The following is a 19025-nucleotide window of genomic DNA, read 5'->3' as shown; positions in this document are numbered from 1 at the left end:
AAACTTTATGGTTCAGCTGTGTATTTTCGGGGGGAAAAAAAAACTTCGTTTTAAGACGCAGGGAACTGTCTGTTTGGCTAGTTGACGTCTCTTCAGTGGCGAACGTGAATTCATTTATGGAGAAAAACGTTTTGTCCTTTCAGAAAACGTGATATTTTTTCAATAATTTGGGGGGAGTAACACGATTAAGTGAGAACTGTACTTTCTTGGTTTGGTGGAAGTGTGTTTTCTGTTGTAAAAAATACAATTCAAGTTTTAAGTTCATTAAACTAAGCGGAGTGCCTGTTCGCGTTCATACAGTATTAAATTTTCTTAGCGCCCCTGCTTGCTCTGCTAACCCTTTATGTATATATATACTGTACAATCCTGTAATTCGCCACAGAAAGAGCGATTCTGTAGTGTCTGTTTAGGAGCTGGAAATATAAACTCATGGAGTTGTTAAACCAAGAAAGACATGACACCCGGTATTGACAACCTGTCAAATTGTTACTGTAAACTTTAAATTATATGCGATAAAAGTCATAGATGTTGGTGCGTAGAAATCTGGTTGTTACCGTGTCAAGAATACCTACTTCCACGTACAGCGTCCTCTTGGAATCTACTGCTTTCACGTTGTGAAGGAGTGGTATTATTCTCAAAGGAGAAATTGTAAAGCTTTGTCCACAACAGGCACTACGTTATGTGATTAAGTCAACCATCTGCCCCATCCAGGTGAGCTGACACCAGAACTGAGACCAACTTTTCAAGCAGACCCACAACCATAACGTACTCAGTTGGTCCAGCAACCAGGTTTTCTAACTGTATTTGAGTAGATCCCGATTATCGAGAATCAAATCTACGTTTTAATCTTTGATGCACAAAAAAGAAACCCTAGAAGAATTCAGTCCTCCCATGATATGCCGTTGAAAAGTAGAAGTATCGTTTATATGGATTCTTACCAAATATTGGAGCTGTCTGTTATTTATTGTTAGATATAGGACTGTCTCAAGGCTTATGGAAAATAATTGATGGTTTTAAGTGAGCCTGCAGATCTAACCCCTTATAAGTGTTGTTAGTCCAAATGCAGATGCAGATCTATGTCATGTTGTGTGTATCTCTTGAATCCTCAGTGGCACACCCCAGCAGGGCCCAGCACTGGGGATATGGCGGTGTATTTTGATCACCATATTGAGGCTCCTGATTCGAGTGGGGCTCCCTGTGAGATTGCGTGGCACTCTTCCCAGCCTGTGTTAGCAGTAGCCTCTGTCAGTCCTGCCACGGGGGGCAGTGTTGATTTTTACCTCCAACAGGTGAGTACCAAACCTGAGCCACGTGAAACTACTGTTCTGTATTATTTGTATGTAAGGCTGATTTATTTGCCAAAGACCCACAAGTCTGTAAGCAGGGTTCCCCATCCTGTACCTTGAAAAAATACATAATTAGTCAGGATCTAAAGATGTGATTCGTGATGCTTGTAAGTGAGTCTTTGACAAGTATTCCTCTGACACTGGAACTTAATCTGTCTGTAAGTAGTTCTGTATCCCATTGCTAGGTTTTGAAGTAATGCTAATATCCAACTCCTTTGAAACACCAGAAAGCGCAACACCTTATTTCTCTGCTGCTGTGTTTCACAGGGAGAGCATGTTGGTAACTCGCATGTGGAGAGGCCCTTCCAGCCCACTGTACTACACTGGCATCCCAGCAAAATGGTGCTGGCAGTGGGCTGGGAGTCAGGGGAGGTGCTGCTTCAGACCTACCCAAACGGGGAGCAGACCACCCTGCCCAGCACACACAGTGCCTCCATCACCTTGCTGGAGTGGAGCACCAATGGCAGCCACTTGATCACTGGAGACCAGGTATATATGAGTAGGCAAACTTGTGATACATTGACAAACGCCAAGAACATCAAACATCACTTCACAGTGGAGCATAGGTACCACTGGAGTATATAAAAGGAGTATATAAGGTCCCTAAGTGTCGCAGCCTTAGAGTGCTTAAACAAATCACCTTTGTAGTAAGGCACATCCACATTGGTAGATGCATTCTGTATTAATTGCGTATCGTGTGTTACACATGAATTTTCAATTCACTGTTGGCCATAACGGTGCTTTACCATTTCAGATCACCTATATTCCCTCCCACTCAAGACAAGCTTTACTCTATCTCTGTCACTAATGCAGTGGGGTCACACTCAGTTCTTTATAGCAGAGACTTCAGGCTTTTATTTCCTTTAGTCTTGCACTCATTTATATAATGCCTGCCACCTTTTATTATGTGGGAGAATGTTACACTTCTGTCCAGGCCTTAATCAGATATATCTTTTAAATGATCACCTTTAAGTGACCTTGAAAAATCTTAAGGATCTGTTCCAGTTGAGAACATAACAAAGCCAATTGATATTCTTAAGAGCTTAAATTAGTATGGGGACCATAGGACCAGGCACAACACTACTGAACTAGCACTACAGGTATAGCACTACTGAACTAAGATAAATGCATATTAACGGGAAACTGAGGTTAAAGAGTTTTCCTTCCGTATCCAATTCTCCATCTCTATTAAATTTAACTTTACCAGAGTAGCTTTTAATATAAATACTAAGGTAGTCTTTAAATGTCAGGAAGTGGGAATTGTTCCTTTTAAAGGTTTTTTAAAACTTGTATCATTTGTTAATGGGTATTCATATCATATACGTTTGTGACCAACTTCCTTTTTCCTTTTTTTGATGTGAAATGCGAGAGTTGATGTGCAGGGGTCGGTGTGGTTCTTTCTGTTTCTGTGCAGCTGGGTGTCCTGGCACTGTGGAAGGTGGATGCCCGTGGCAGGCTGCAGGGGTCTCCTCAGGTGAAGCATGAATACGGCAAGCCCTTGACATGTGGTGTCATCAGGCCTGTGCCCCCTGGAGAGTGAGTAACTGTGGCGTGCACGTGTTGTGGGATAAAGCAGAGACATTAATTTTAAAAGTTATTATACCCTGAAAAATAGGTTTGTGTTGCCTGGATAATCATAATAGTATGTTACTTCCTAAAGTTCAGCTCTTGAGCCTTCCTCATATAGACTGTACATTAGAAAATTAGCACATTAGTAATGAGCAAAACTGAGTTACAGTACATCTCCTCTGGTGCACATTTATTTATGTACTGTAAATAAATACTGAACCAGGAGATGTAGCTCCCGTCTAATGCATCATTGAACCTTCACAGAGACGTACATGCTGTCAAGTTGGTGCTTTTATGGAAAGACGGGTGTTAAGTCTTTCCTCTAAAGACTGCGTGTCTGCACAGGGACGTTGCCCAGCTTGCTCGAGCAGCAGTGAGCGGAGATGAAAATGCACTGGACATGTTCAACTGGAGGAAGGCTGGGAAGGGAGCTCCACTCAAGCTGGGACCTAAAGAAGGGCTGACTTTCTTTGTTAGCACAGGGGATGGTAAGGCTGGACAGAGGCTGCCTGTTGGCTTAATACCTTGATCTTTATATTCAGTGGTAGAATAATTGTGATGGTAATGACCATGGAGAGTTTCAACATTTACTATATTTGTAAACACAAATAGCTTCCAGATATTTGTACGGTATGTCTAATCATTTGGTTGGCTGGATCTTCTTGTGTATTGAGGTATTGCTGATGGTTAATTTAGAATGTTTTATTCTAATTTATTCTGTTGTTTTATTATTTAAGCTGTTATTAATCCAGTCCCTTGAGGAAAATAAATACAATCCAAGACATAAGTGGTGTGAAAAAGAAAGTACACCCACTTACACTTCTCTGGATTTACATATTAACACGTATCCGACCTTTATTTAGTCCTCACCAAGTCCTAACAGCACATACAGTAAATCTAACCTCATGTGACAGATAAAACACAAACTTTTTACTTTGTCATTATTTATTTTTGAAAATCAGTCAACATTCAGTAGCGTTGTGTGAAAAAGTGCACCCTGTGATTCAGTAACGGGTGGAACCCCCTTTAGCAGCAATAATTTGAAATTAACTTTTCCTATAAGAGTTGATCAGTCTACGACATCGCCTGGGAGGACTCCTGGCCTACTCCTTGTTGCAAAACCGCTTCAGCTAGGTGATGTTAGAGGGCATTGGTTTAAGCTCGGCTCTCTCTGGGTCCCGCCACAACATCTCAATGGGATTTAGGTCTGCGCTTTGACTTGACCATTCCAAAATCTAGGTTTTTTTTCTTTTTCAGCCTTTCAGTTGTACATTTTCTGGTGTGTTCTGGAACATCGTCCTGTTCCGTGATCCACTTTCGGCTAAGACAGTGCTGTAGCTGTAGCTGTTAGACTCACATTTTCCTCTAGAATGTGGACTCGATAGTTGTCAGGCTTCCAGGTCCTGCACCTGTGGCTTAAATCATCACCCCTCCACCATGCTTGACGGTTGGTCTGAGGTTCTTGTGGTGATACACAGTGTTTGGTTTTCACCTAACATGTTATTTGCATGAAGGCCACACAACTCTGCTTTGGTTTCATCTGTCCAGAGGACATTTTTCCAGAAGTCTTTGGTTCATTCAGGTGCTGTTTTACAAACCTAAACCATGCAGCCGTGTTCTTTTTGAAGAGAAACTGGCTATTCTTCCAAAAAAAAAAGTTCTAAAATTAGGAAAAAAATTGAACAAGAATTTGTGTAACTTATTGACAGAGGCCTGTAGATCCCTGGTTGTAGTTTTAGGGTTCTTTGCAGTCTGTAGGAGCATCATACAGTCTGATCTTGGGATGAATTTGCTGGGACACCCACTCCTGGGTAGATCTTGAACTTTTTCTACTTGTAAATTATCTTTCCCACTGTAGAATGATGGACTTCATATTGTTTGGAAATTGATTTATAACCCTTCCCAGACTGATGAGCAGCGACAGCTCTTTCTCTGAGACCATCACAGATATCTTTTGACCTAGGCGTGATGTATTACCACAAACCTGAATGCCCCAGACAGAACTGACAAAGTTTCTTATTTTATACACAGGTGGAAGCACTTCCCTCATGATCAGCACCTGATTCTGATTACCTTCTCAACTGATATTGAAAGCATCAAGGGTGCACTTACTTTTGAATGGTGGCTGATGTGTTTTTTGTTTTTTAAATAAAGATAAAATACAATTTGTGTGTTTCTACTCTTAGGAATTGGTGAGGACTAGTTATAGGTCTCAATGTTTTCATTATTGAAACCATCGAGTCTTATGAGGGTGTACTTTCTTTTTCACTTCACTGTACTTCCGTTATATAGCAGGTTGATCAGTTTCAAATTTTGCAGCCTGCAGAGCCCTAGATACGTGAACATCAAGTAACAGATATTTTCTGCTTCTTATTTTGAGTACATTATAATGGAAATATATGTGTAGTCCAAATTATATTGAATATATTTTTGCTTCATTAGTGTGATTTGTAACAAAACTCTTCAGCTTGCTTAATCTGAAATTGATCATATTCCTGTGCATAATGAGTCTGTTATACTTGCTCTGCAACAATTATAACGGTGATCTTATTCTACAATGTCACATTTACGCTTTTACGTTTCTTGGTTTCCTTATTAATTTGATGCTTTACCAAAATCTTTTATACCTTTGTTTTAAGAAATAGTATATTTTATAGTCACAGGAAAAATATTACAGCCAGCATAATTATAGATGTAGAATAAGTTACAAAGTTATTTGTATAGAATGTATATAGTGCTGTTCCTCCAGAGGGATCCTAAAGCTCAAAGTCCAGTTGTACTACTGGTATGCCAATAAGACCTCCAGTTTTAAACTAGACACTAGAACAGACAGTAGAGCTGTTTTGGTGATGCGTTTGACAACTGCGCACGAAAGACGCTAACCTCAGTGAGTCCACCCATTTCTCCGTTCTGCAGGCGGCGCAGGAGAGCGTGTGTTCAGATGCTCAGTACGCCGCGGTGTGCATGCTAACCTAGCCTGGATTGTCCCGCCCCTGCAGGCAGCGTGCACTGTGTGGACGCGAAGGGGAAGAGCAGCCCGGTGCTGAGCGCGGACGGCCCCGTGCAGAAGCTGCTGTACCTGGAGAGGCGCGACGTGCTGGTGGTGATCACGCAGACCCTGCTGCTGTCCCAGCACAGCGTGGGGCCCGAGGGCGGCACCCAGGAGATCACGAAGGTGGAAGGACCCGCGGCTCGGATTCGCAACACTAAATAGTCGTGCTTTTACTTTTGGGACTTTTAGCGAGAATTGTGCTGAATTCCCCGTGGTATTAATGTAGTAGATGCATATGTAACAAAACGGCTGGCATACAGGTTGTACGAGCTGGTACAACCTCCCTCTACTCCCCTGTGCATAACAGGGATGTTGGCCGCCCGGGCTGAGGGAGGCGTTCCTTAGCTCAGCCGGCAATATACCTGATCGACGCTGGAGACCAGGGTTCGATCCTGAGGTGGGGGAGGAACTGGGGCGGGAGCGGCAAAGGCAGAGACCCCAAGAACCCGAACTCGCGACACATAAAGAGCTGCGGTGTCATTTTGATTACGTACCGTGGTTTACTGAATGTAGATACTAGTTGCAGATATTAATTTCGCTAAAGTGTTTAATTTCATACAGTGGCCCTGATGGGCTTTGCATGTCTCAAAGAGCCTAGTGAAGTCAACGAAGAGCCCTGGTGCTGTGCTGAGGCCAGCTGTAACGAGCCAGGTTTGTGTGTGCTGGCAGGTGAAGTTGAGTGGGAAGAGCGGACAGAGGGCGGACATGGCGTGGGCGGAGCGGGGCCTGCTCATCACCGCCACAGAGGAGAGTGTCATCAGGTAGCAGCCCTGTTTCGCTGAATGGGTATCTTGATGATCACAGACCCTGAAAGGGGTTGTTTCAAAAACCTGCTACAGGCGGTTGAGGACCATATATTGACACATTTTGCCTCATTTTTTCTTTTGGATTAGAATGATCTCTCGTTTTTAGTTTTGGAAAGCAAAGCATATCTCTTAATTTGCATGCCTCTGCATTGTACAGAATTGTATTTGTATTTTGACATCTTGTAGAAGAAGAATCAAGTTTTGCTGCAGACTGTTTCACAGAGTATAGTAATTATATCGTGACGATGTTTTACTGAATGTTAACGGTCTTATGTTTTAGGCTGTGGGACCTGGAGAGAGATGATAATTATGTGCTGTCTCTGGATGAGAGTCTTGGCTATGAATCAGGAGAAACGCTGAACTGTGTATCTTACTGTGCACCGAAGGGTGAGCTCTCTGTCGTACTGAGTCATGCACACACATGTTGAAGAGTTTGGACCAAATTGCTTATTCTCCCATTACTAAAGGATGAATGTTGTTTTTTTATTTTATTAGGTATTTAAAACTGTCAGAAAAAAGTCAGAAGGAAAAAAGGCATAAAAAAATCTAGATTTTATCTAGAAGGGGATGGACTATGAGATGAGAGCAAAGCAATTGTAATTAATTATTTCTTAAGATAGCAGTTCTGTAAAGAGTCTCTTCATAGTCCTTCAAAGAACCACTTTGAATGTATTTCCAGTCACCTTTTTTAATAGCATGAATCACTGGCCAAATTACATAAATACCTGTTTTGTGGAAAATTTTGTCAACAAGAAAAAATTGCACAATATTATTAATATTCCTTGTCATCAGCCTTTCCCAAAAGCCTACAAAAGGAAATGTATTTTTATGAGACTACAGAGTGGATCAGTTCTTGTGTATTTTCTGGGACAATGCTGAGCATGTTTTTAATGGTCTGACTGATTACTATCCCTAAGGTATTCTGGCTGCTGGGACGAGCCGAGGTCGCATTGCCATGTGGAGGAAGGTATCCGTGGTACATCAGGGTAGGCAGAAGACCGATGGGAAGGACCAGTGGTTACTACAGACTCCAACAGAGATAGAGGGGAATATCACTCAACTCAAGGTGCAGCTTTTAGAAACACAAGCGCTGGGACAGCGTACCTTACAATATATGAATTTTGCATAATGAACTTCCAGGTTATAAATGAGAGAAGGCCAGTTCGCTGGTTTGGTTGTTGGTAGATAGGTGATCCAAGTGTCTCACCCTGGCTTCTTTCAAGATACGGCTAGACCGCATCTTTGAGAACAGGGCGAATATGGGAATATCTTTTCTGGAAGAGTTTTGTCTATTAGTCTATGGATAATATTTACTCTTCTGTGCATTATTATCTGTACTATTGTTAGAATGTCTTCAGGTCGTGAAGATTTACGTTTTCTAGTACTTGTAACACTTCTGCCTCTTCTATGACAATATTAATTTAACCTTGGATAAATTAACCAGTATCACAACATTCAAAAAGTATGATACGATGAGATAGGTAATCCATGATTGGGTCTCAAAATTAATATAGAATATCTTTTTCCTTAGCTTGAAGATTATTTTTTATATTAGTCATGTTTCTCTTTCATCATCTAGAACCTTCCCATTATTATTTCAGGGACACGTCTGTACTTTATCCTTTACTGTTGTAATACTGCACAAAATATTATTTTAGCCTTTATTGTAATACTCTTCACTGTCTCTCTCTTCGGCTGAACATCTATTTTGACATGCACTTGCAATGTATTGTACTCAGTTGATTTAACTGGATGATCTTATTTTTTTATTATTTTATAGACTTTCCTTCACCTTGTATTTTTGTTAAGATACAAGCCATCAAATTATTTGGGTAACATTATAATGCTTCAATGTTGTTTACCATGTCCCCGATCGGTGATACATTTCAAAAAGCTTGTCAAGTACTGCTCAGACGGTTCATTTAGTTTTTAAAGTCAATATATTTCCAAGATTAAGACAGTAATGTCTTTTTATTTTCTTGCTTGTTCAAATTCTTATTCTTGCATTGAATATTTTGGAGTAATGTGGTTATATATATATTATAGCATATTTTCCTGTTTCTTATTGTAGGTCAGATAACCTGGAGTTGATCTGGATTCAATTGTGAAGTGACCCCTCTCTCTGTCTCTTTGCAGTGGGGCTCTAGTCTGAATATCCTGGCGGCCAACAACCTGAGCACAGTTTTGATCCTCTCTGAGCATGTCATGTCCGCTCACTTCAGCCAGCAGGTGGCAGCAGTGCAGCTGGCTCCCAACCAGCTTAGCCTGAGCTACTTCAACTCGGGGGCCCACCACAGCCTGCGTACAGACATGCACATCAACGGCGTGTGTGTCACAAAGGTAATGGCAAGTTAGTCTTTGCTGCAGGGCTCCACCAGACGATGCAGCATTATCAAGAGACTACTTTACCAATGGAAATCACATGAGCTTTCGCCATTGATAATGGATTTACTCAGTTATCGTTCTATATTTTTATTTTTTCATATACGTCACCAATCAAAACATTATACCGCAACAGCACAGATTATTCCTAAGTGCCTGCGATATGCTGTAGGTTGCTGAAAAAATGAAGGAATCAGGTTGTGTTCCTCTGCAGGGAAAAATGAAGAAAAAAAATTAAACTCGTTTAAGTTGTGTCTTGGCTACCAACCAGTCTGGCGGACACATAAAACAGTTTACGTGAATGGTGAATGTGAGACTTGTAATGGAATCTCTGTGCATACTTACTGTACTTACTAAGAGCAAGTCTCATCACTGTAGCGTTTAACATGGCATTGATTCCGGCTGTCCTGTCCCTGTCTCTCTCCCTGGTGTAGGACACAGTCACAGTGTGGAATGGAAAGCAGGTCACTGTATTTGAGTCCTCAGGAGCGGCACTGCATAGCACAGGTGAGACTGCTGCTGGTCAGCAGCTATTATACAGCTGCTGCCAATCTCACTGCTTTAAAACACAAATCTTCATTAAAGCACTTCTCCCAAATTGAGAAAAAAGTATTTAGAACTTTCCTTTATAGAATGTGAGTAAAACTGGGTATTTGTTTTAATTCTTAGAACCTTTGCGCTTTCACAGTTTTCCCATATTATTGTTCCATGTCACTGTTTTAATTCAGACGATTGAAACGTCTTCTTCTCAACAAAGAAGGCACTTTGTTACTGTCTTTGCGGGTTTTGTACGCGTGTATTTCTGGATTCCTGCTAATCGCAACTACAGGTCTATTTTTTGTCAATTTATTTCTTAATTTATATGTTTCCAATAACAAGTGTAATTTGTAAGGAATACCTTTAATGTTTGTCCAGTATATTTGTTTGTGTGTGTGTATATTTCAACTCTTCTGATTTAGTCCCGATGACTTCTTGTTGCTTTGTCACAGGCTTCTTTCCTTGTGAATCTCTGGTCCTCGCTGTGCATGAAGATAACATCTATACTGTGGAGCTTAACAGGGTGCAAGTGCGCACCTTACAGGTTAGTCTGACATGCCTCTCTCTGTTGCCCTGAGAGTCTGCAGTGTGTGGATACATCCAGCCTGCAGAGCATGGTTCTAGGCTTTCTCCATTCAATGCACTACAGCATTAGACTATAATATAATTATTCCTCATGTTTCTACCCTTTGCAAAGAACTGTTTGTTGGCTTTAGCTGAATCAATTTCTTACATTTTTTTGCTTTATTAGATCTGGAAGCAAGAAATGTGTGGCTTGGACCCCCAAAATTGAGCAGACTATGGTCAAAGTTAAAATCTGTCCATATAGGAATTTGTTTGAGGAGAAGAATGCTTTTATTCCTTAAAAAAAAAAAAAAACGTTACAAAACCCACAATGCGTTGACTGGAAAAGTGACAAAAGCTGACATGTCCACCGTGTGCCATAAACGTTTCCGCTGGTTGTCTCTCCGCAGGGTACAGTGAAGCAACTCTTGGCCTTCTCGGAAGCCGAAGGAACCCCTCTGCTGCTGAGTGTCTGCAAGACTTTCCTGGCTGTCGGCACAGACACCGCACACATTAAGGTTTTTGACTTGTCCCGCAGGTGCAAACCCTAACCTACCATTTACTCATCTAAACTAACATGCTATGCGGATTAGAAAAGTAAAGGGCTGTCCCTCTTCACTGTTTGAATGTCGGTTTTTTTTTCCAGGGAAGCGAAGCCTCACTGCAATGCAAAGAACCTGAATGAGCTTATCCCAGGCCTGGGAGCCTTGTCTTCAGTAAAGTGCAACGCTAATGGTAGCCAAGTCAGCATCATCGTTACCAGGGTGAGTGAGAAATTAATGTGTACTGCAGGTTAAAGATCATCCCGGTTTTGCTAAATATAGTTGTCCTTGGCGTGTTTAACCATTCCATTGCTTCTTCCAGGCCGATGGGAGCTGTGATTCCAGGGTGTATTTCTATGATGTGGAAATGGACACTTTGACCTACTTTGACTTCTCCAAAGGCCGACCTCACAGTGGGATCCTCCAAGGAGACGAGCCAGAGAAGTAAGCTTGCTTAAGAAGCAGAAAGTCTGGCTTCAAATAAGTTTGAGGGATATTTATTACTCTTCTGATTTTTTTTGCTTAGTTTTATGTTGCAGCACTGAATGTCTGGGGTCTTTTTTTGAGGGGAAAAAAGAAAAAGCAACATAAAATATATTATTAAAATAGTAAATAAACATATGAACATTTTTGAAAATCTTTGTGAATCTATCTGTCTCGGGAATACTGAACTGGTGACTCTGTTTCTCCTGCAGGACCCAATCGGAGAACAGCGAGCTGTGTGGCCGGTCTCCAGTCAGCCAGTTCTGGGATGAAAGTGAGCCTCGACTCTTTGTGTGCGAGGCGGTATTGACAGGGACAGTCCCTGTCCAGAATAACAGCATTATGCAGGTACCAGGTCTCTTTCCTTTGGGCTAGTTCTGTCCACTCATCTCTGGCTTTGTGTTATGCATATACTGTACTTGTGTAGAACTGTGTTCTATTTAGTCTGTGGACCTTAATTCTGTTACGATCCGGCTGGTGATTTGTCAGAAGAGCCCAAGTGCAAGGAACGCCAGAGGAGAGCAATCCAGGAGGGAAGGAAGGAATTTCCTTTGGATCCACTGGGGGAAACGTCTGCGAGGAACTGGTGACAACAAAACCTGTCCTTAGTCCCCTCTCAACTCCTGGAGCACCTGCTCAGCACAGCTGTCCCAGTCAGAGCCCGAGAACAAGGAGTCCTCAGGGAGCTCAGGATAACGGAGTAATGCTTGTTAGGCATCAGAACAAGGCTTGGCTGGGGCGCAGTAAGGTGGATTAGAACTGAACAAAAAAAAAACTGCCTCAGAGAGAAGCCAGGAATGCAGCAGGAATAAGGGAACTCGGAGAAAAGGATAAATTGCAGGGCAGGACTCCACAGAACAGACATGGAGCTGCTAGGCTGAGGGTAAGATGACTGCAGGGAGGGAGCCCTGGGGTCCTGGACGACGAAAGCTGCCTTCTAAAGTGTGACAGAACTGCAGGGGAATAGGAGGCCAGTGGAAAAGTGTCTACGGTTCGAGAGAAAAGGCCAGAACCTGCCATGTAGACTGGAGTGCGGAGCATAATGCAGACTGGAACTGGAGCTGCAGTGTAAGTCAGGGCAAAGTATAGACTGGAGCTGGAGCTGCAGGGCACAGTGCAGACTGGAGCTGCAGTGTAAGTCAGGACACAGTGCAGACTGGAGCTGGAGCTGCAGGGCACAGTGCAGACTGGAGCTGGAGCTGCAGGGCACAGTGCAGACTGGAGCTGGAGCTGCAGGGCACAGTGCAGACTGGAGCTGGAGCTGCAGGGCAGAGTACAGACTGGAGCTGGAGCTGCAGGGCAGAGTACAGACTGGAGCTGGAGCTGCAGGGCACAGTGCAGACTGGAGCTGGAGCTGCAGGGCAGAGTACAGACTGGAGCTGGAGCTGCAGGGCAGAGTGCAGACTGGAGCTGGAGCTGCAGGGCAGAGTGCAGACTGGAGCTGGAGCTGCAGGGCAGAGTGCAGACTGGAGCTGGAGCTGCAGGGCAGAGTGCAGACTGGAGCTGGAGCTGCAGGGCAGAGTGCAGACTGGAGCTGGAGCTGCAGGGCACAGTGCAGACTGGAGCTGGAGCTGCAGGGCAGGCAGAGTAACATAGTGGGCTTTAGAAGCATGGGCTGATTCAGTGGAGAAAGGCGAGGGTAGTTTGGAAAGAGCCTAGAAAAACAGAACCCTGGGCACACAGCCCATCAACCGGGATTGGGAGGCCTCAGCCCACAGGACCGGAAATAATGAGTAGAGAGTGGGAGTAGAATTGCAACTGGGAAGAGTGCTGGGGTGAAATGAATAAAGATGAAGTAGTATTAAAGTGGTGCCTCGGCATTAAATGTAAAAAGACCAGCAATAAATAATAGATTTTATAATTGCGAGGTTGTTTGGATCACCAGAAGGAGCTCAGGCAAGCCCTGGAAAACCATGAGCCCCTGTGAGAATGCCACGGTTTTCGTAGCCGGGGGATGCGGCAGGACAGAGGTCACAACAAATTCCGCTTGCAAAAATATACTTCTCATGGGATTCCAAAAACCAGGTTTGAAGCGAGACAGATGTGACCTGAATAGGCTCGCGACCGACACAAAACCCACAAATTATTTTTTTGTCTGAAGTTATTCTGGACCAGTGAATAAAATCCAGCTCATTAGCATCAGCTGGGGGGGATCAGTGGTGGTGCTCTAGCTGGTGTAAAACTGACATGAGTCTGTGGTGGTCTCTAATCCAGAACTGTCTGTCCCTCTTTACCTTGTAGGCAGACGTCCTAGTGGTGTCCTTCTTTTGCACCCAGGAACATGGGCTGCTACTCCAGGACTCGTATGCAAAGCCAGTAGGCATGCAGGCACTGCTTGCTCTTGACGTGCCCTTTTATTACTTCACCTGCAAGGTAGGGTTGAAAATCCTTGGTGTTTCCCTCGTACACTAACACTTCACGATTGCTTCAAGTCACAAGAAGGCATCTGTTCATTTCATTGCTTTTTCTTTACCTGTCTTTTGCTCCTTGGCTTCCTTTACGATTTATTTGCGTAGGTGTTTTCACCTTTACTGCTCTTTCTGTTTATTTTCCTTTCCTTCTTCGGCCTCACTGGGGTTGGGTTTGTCTGGGTCACCCCTTTCCAGCTGCTGTTTCGGAGAGGGTCATTGTTTCAGCCATATGTGAGTACCTGCCACTCATCCCCCTGCTTTTCTTCATGAAGCTTCGTGAAGACTCCTCATGTCATAATCTTCCCACACTCTCCTCAAACCTTGCTTGTGAGAGAAGAGTAAGAGAAAGGCATCAAATTGGAGAAAGCTTCAGAGCATCTCCTATGCGCAGCGCAGAGGTTACACAGGCATAATAAGCTGATAAGTTAATAGGTTAAAGAGGAGACTTGAGAGCACAGTTTGCCACGAATGTGCTGACAGTTTTGTACAAGTATTAAGGTGCTAGTTCATCCGGGGATAAAACAAACGTGGAAAAGAATTCAATTTTGGTGTTTTTAATATTACATTTTACAGTTAAAGACATACTTTTGAGATTTAAAAATGGTCTCCATTTGATAGAGGAAAAAAAAGCAATTTTATTACTTTTTGGTCAGCAGTGGCATTTTTGTCTCAATTACTTAGTGGGCAAGTTTTGAGAAGCAAATATTTTCTTGGTGTCTTCAGGAACTTTGTGTCATTGGCACACTTTAGGATTTTTGTCTTTTGTTGGTTAATTACTTAACCCTATTGTTGGGTTGGAGCGCTGCCTCTGTGGCTAAGGATCTGCGCCTGTAGCTAGAAGGTTGCTGGTTCAAATCCCACGCCCGGCAGAGGAATCCTACTCCGTTGGGCCCCTGAGCAAGGCCCTTAACCCCAACTGCTCCAGGGGCGCTGTACAATGGCTGACCCTCCGCTCTGACCCCAAGCTTCTCTCCCTGTCTCATGGAGAGCAAGTTGGGGTATGCGAAAAGACGAATTCCTAATGCAAGAAGTTGTATATGGCCAATAAAGTGATCTTATCTTATCTTTCATTTTCATCACTCCAGTACACAATCTTTTTAGTTTGTGTTTCTTGTATATTAATCTCTCATTTTAGACAGTTTTGTAATTGTCCCTCTGTGGCAACTTTAAACTGTCCTTGCTTGTGTTTTATTGAAGTGTTTGTTTATTAAATGTATTTTTTCCCATATATATAATAAGATATATTTATGGTAGGAATGTGTAACAGCAGTTCTTGAGGATTCTTTAGTGATTAAGACTGAAAAATGGCAGGCAATTGGATGTCTTGATTCAAAGAATTGAGATCAGACTTGTCCATTCTCAATTTACAGCTTTTAGTAAAAAAACAGTGTATGGGTTTTTGATGTCCCTGGTAATGCTTATGTAACAGATGAAAGGAAGCATCTCAATTGGATACTGCAAAATATGTCGATGCTGACATCCGTGTGTTGCACTATGACACGCTGATAAAGAAACAGATGTAGTGCTGCACCTAACCCGTCATTCTTACCTCCATGTATGTGTGTGTGTATCACAGCCTGGAGAAAGAGAGGTGGAGAGCGAGGGGTCTTCTGCTCAGTCCTCTGTCCCTCAGATGGTGTCCCGACGTGCGCTGCGGGACTTCGTGGGGCTGGAGGACTGCGACAAGCCCACGCGCGACGCCATGCTCAACTTCAGCTTCTATTTGACCATCGGGGACATGGACGAGGCCTTCAAGTCCATCAAACTCATCAAGAGGTAGGGAGACGTGTCACCGTTCCTTTATTTACAGGCGTGTTGAATGTAATGGATAAAGGAACAGAGCAAGCCAAGTTAGAAAGTCAAGCCAAGCCAAGCAAGCCAAATTACATCACCAGGGATGTCATTTCTGTGTATAACAAACAGGCATTGGATGGTAAAAAGAATTGACTTAATTTTGATGTGGCCTTGAATTCATTCCTGTGTTGAAGCATAGATGTGCAGTAAACCAGAGATTAAATAGAAACGCAAGATGCAGACAGTAGGACTTGAACCTACATTAAGTAAAACCATATCACATAGTCAATTGATGGGAAAGAGTGCAAGATGGGCCAGAAGGACATTTAAGAGTAAATAAGAATGTTTTGTTTGGGCTAAAATGGGTATATCATTAATAATTGATCCATTGCTATGGGTCATTTTTATTGCATTGTTCTGTTCTATATCTATTATATCTTTTGTAGCAGCACAGTGCCTTGCTGTGCCTAAAACCAAGCGATTTCTGTGCAGGGTCAATGAATTAAGCTGGAGCATGCAGGTTGGCACGTGCATAGTGGGTTGTGTGGCACTGTGCCACAAAATGTTGAGTTTGTGCCTCTGTTCTCCCCAATAGGACTGTGTGTTCATATTCTTCTTGATTGCACCAGAGACATTCTGGGGAAGCATTCGTTCCTTTAGTTGCCATATTTAGTTCAAAGTAGAAGGAAATGTTCTGATTTTATTCTTATTGTGGCCTTGACACATTGTACATGGTCTCTGTGGGTTTTGGGCATTGTTAATGCAGAACTGGTTCTGTTTTTATCTACAGCCAGTGAGAATGTGCTTTTTCTTAAATAGCCTCTCATATCTTTCATCCTTGTTTACCAGACCCCCCAAAAAAGATTTAGTCCTTAATGGATCTTGGTAAACTAGACCAGTTTATTTTTTTCTGTTATTTTAAACTTTGTGAGGACACATACTGAATTGGAAATAATTATTTTGTATCGATAGATAGTTATTCATCATAAAATGTTTGTGATGGATGACATTCCAGAACAGAACTTTATAAACTGCTGCAGGTACTGGAGTTAGTTTCTTCAAGAACAATAAAATACCCATCGGCACAAAACATAATTTGCCATGTATTTACACAGTCATGAATTTTATCTGAATATTTTTATATTTCTCTTGTAGCTTTAACAGTGTTTGCTAATCCTTCTAATTTAGTGTTATCTCCAAACTTGACTATTTTACTAATTATTGTGGAATCTAGGTCATTAAGAAGAACAGTGGTCCTAGTACAGATCCCTGCTGTACTTCAGTAATTACATCACTCCAATTTGAGAACCAATTTGAGTATCAATGCACAGAAAGGTGATAGTGTATGATGCCCCATTAAGAGTTGTGACAGTGCCACATTTTTATATGCATAGATGAAACATCTCTCATGCTCTTTTCCTTTGCAATCGCATTCCCTTCCTTTTTTTGCAGTGCCCTTATTAAACCCCTTTGTAACTCTCCAATTTCCCCATGGAGAAAATAGAAATGGCTTCCCATGTACGTGAGCAAATGTTTATTGTTAAAAAAAAAAGTACAGCAGAAAAAAACATATCCGATCTGTCGGAAATCTCCGAACACTTAATAGCCGCGATGACAGCTTTATAAAAGTTCCTCATTGACAGCTATTTTTGCAGTATTTTTGTGAACTGGCTGTAAGGTATTGTGCTCGATTCCCGCAAAGTCCTGGCCGCTGGCTGACGCAGATCCTGTGTAGGGAATAGTCACGCTGCAGAGCAGTGTGTGTATGGGGGGGTAGTTACTGGGGAAATGCTAGATAAATGGAAAAAGAGGGAAATCAAATCACTCTTACAGTGGAGGAGGTTCATGCCTGGGATGTGACTGGATCCAAATGTTGTCTGCTGGATGACCATTGACAATCCCAGAGCATAATCAGGAAAAGGAACATGGTGCACAACCTCATATTAGCCCTGACCTTGAGCTTGTAACAAAATAAGGGGTTTAAGAGTGTTTGAATTACTAAGGTGAAACTTTTGAAATGAAATTCCTGCTGGATATTTTTTGTATACCCAAATGGCTTCCAAAATGCATTGGAATTCATTGAGGATTCTGATCTTGTGCAAGTCAACCAGGTTTCGTGAACCTTGAGCTGCCAGCTGGTGTACACCCAAACCTCGTTAAATGACATTTCCACATTTTATGAACAGGAAAGAAAAATGCTTTCTCTTTGGCCATTTCCCAAATGGTTATCATTTTAACAGAAATCCAAAATGTTGTGCAACAGTGTGAATATTCTAATTGTCTCATCTCACATTATGTGTTTAATATCTATTACTAAATGTATTATTTTACCAAAAATAATACAGAATTCTTTAGTCACAACTGTGTTGGATAAAATTTCGTAATAGTAGAAAACTCTGTTTTGGCTACTGTTATCCAGTAATAATATATTCATATATACTGTAAATAAAACTTTAATGGACCTACAGTATAATCGTTGATTCTGCCAAAGCCAGTGTTGTTGTCTGCTGTATAACATGTTCTGAACTCCATGAACCGCACAACACAATTCAGTTATGCGATACTGGGTGTATTTTCATCCTGTGTTGAAGCCCTTCTGCTTTATTACAGCATTTATGTTGTAAATGCCTGGAACGTGTTAATTCAGTAAAATACACTTGCAGTATTTCCACCAATTGATATTGTCCTTGACACTCAGATGGAATTTAAAGAGGGGTTATCAAAAAACTGATGAAAAAGAGATATAGACATTATTTTACCGTGTTATTAATGCTTCTTTCAAATGGAAGGATTTTTAAAAATACATCATTACACATCAGTACATCATGCTTTAAACTGCAGAATGGGTCAAGTTGAGCACTGTACTGTAGCTCAGTAAACAGCACAGATTAAGAGTGTTTGAAGCTTCCCTTCACAAGCACTCCACTAAGGAATTATGAAGTCGACTGAGAAGGTTGCATTAACACTGATGTTTAGGTTGTGTACACTCAGGGAGTCACAAAGTGCCTTTAGCAGGAAATCAGCTCGAATGGCAAATGATCTCATTGCTTTTTGGATTAAGTGGCATGTTTCCAACGTGTGTTGAGTACACTGTTCCAGAAAAGGTATCAATCTTGGATCGAATACCTGACATCTGTAGACTTTAAAATCTGTTTTGAATTTTTCCCGCTCTGTTCAAACTATTCTCAGCTGAGGGTTGTAAGAATTGTTATGAAAGAGTGAAGTTAAATGCTATTTTGACAATACAAAACAGTATTTGATAACATGTAGATTCCATCCAAGTGGTTTTCTTTCAGGTTAATTGCAGAATTAATGCATTACTGGTAAAGAAAAAATAAAAATAAATATCTGTAGATTGTTAGAGACACTGCAGTTATTGGAAATACAGATTTCGTTTTCTTCAGTTGTCTTATTCTTTGTGAATTCAATGTTAGGTTTAATGATTATATCACTAAAAATGGAAATTTAAGGAATCTAAAATACTAAGTCTCTTAATTGGCAACAATATGATTGCAGTTTATATTATGTAAATTAATGTA

General features: G+C 41.8%; 1 protein-coding gene across 3 annotated transcripts in view; it reads left to right on the top strand.

Moving 5' to 3' along the window:
* Nucleotides 1-19025, top strand: part of ift140 (intraflagellar transport 140 homolog (Chlamydomonas)) — a 46855-nt gene that overhangs the window by 2654 nt on the left and 25176 nt on the right. For 2 of the 3 annotated variants that reach the window (XM_088612773.1, XM_088612776.1), the window contains 18 exons: nt 1110-1289; nt 1614-1835; nt 2761-2882; nt 3261-3403; nt 5915-6090; nt 6637-6728; nt 7054-7160; nt 7691-7839; nt 8910-9113; nt 9590-9662; nt 10145-10236; nt 10667-10794; nt 10903-11020; nt 11121-11242; nt 11494-11629; nt 13523-13654; nt 13888-13923; nt 15269-15468. In XM_088612773.1, coding sequence (XP_088468899.1) covers nt 1110-1289; nt 1614-1835; nt 2761-2882; nt 3261-3403; nt 5915-6090; nt 6637-6728; nt 7054-7160; nt 7691-7839; nt 8910-9113; nt 9590-9662; nt 10145-10236; nt 10667-10794; nt 10903-11020; nt 11121-11242; nt 11494-11629; nt 13523-13654; nt 13888-13923; nt 15269-15468 — 2432 coding nt within the window. The remainder of the gene's footprint in view (nt 1-1109; nt 1290-1613; nt 1836-2760; nt 2883-3260; nt 3404-5914; nt 6091-6636; nt 6729-7053; nt 7161-7690; nt 7840-8909; nt 9114-9589; nt 9663-10144; nt 10237-10666; nt 10795-10902; nt 11021-11120; nt 11243-11493; nt 11630-13522; nt 13655-13887; nt 13924-15268; nt 15469-19025) is intronic. The other variant, XM_088612775.1, reaches the window with a different exon arrangement.

This window comes from Lepisosteus platostomus, chromosome 19 (assembly GCF_059453375.1).
Source record: "Lepisosteus platostomus isolate fLepPlt1 chromosome 19, fLepPlt1.hap1, whole genome shotgun sequence".
Taxonomy (NCBI): domain Eukaryota; kingdom Metazoa; phylum Chordata; class Actinopteri; order Semionotiformes; family Lepisosteidae; genus Lepisosteus; species Lepisosteus platostomus.
This window is presented reverse-complemented; position numbering and strand designations above follow the sequence as displayed.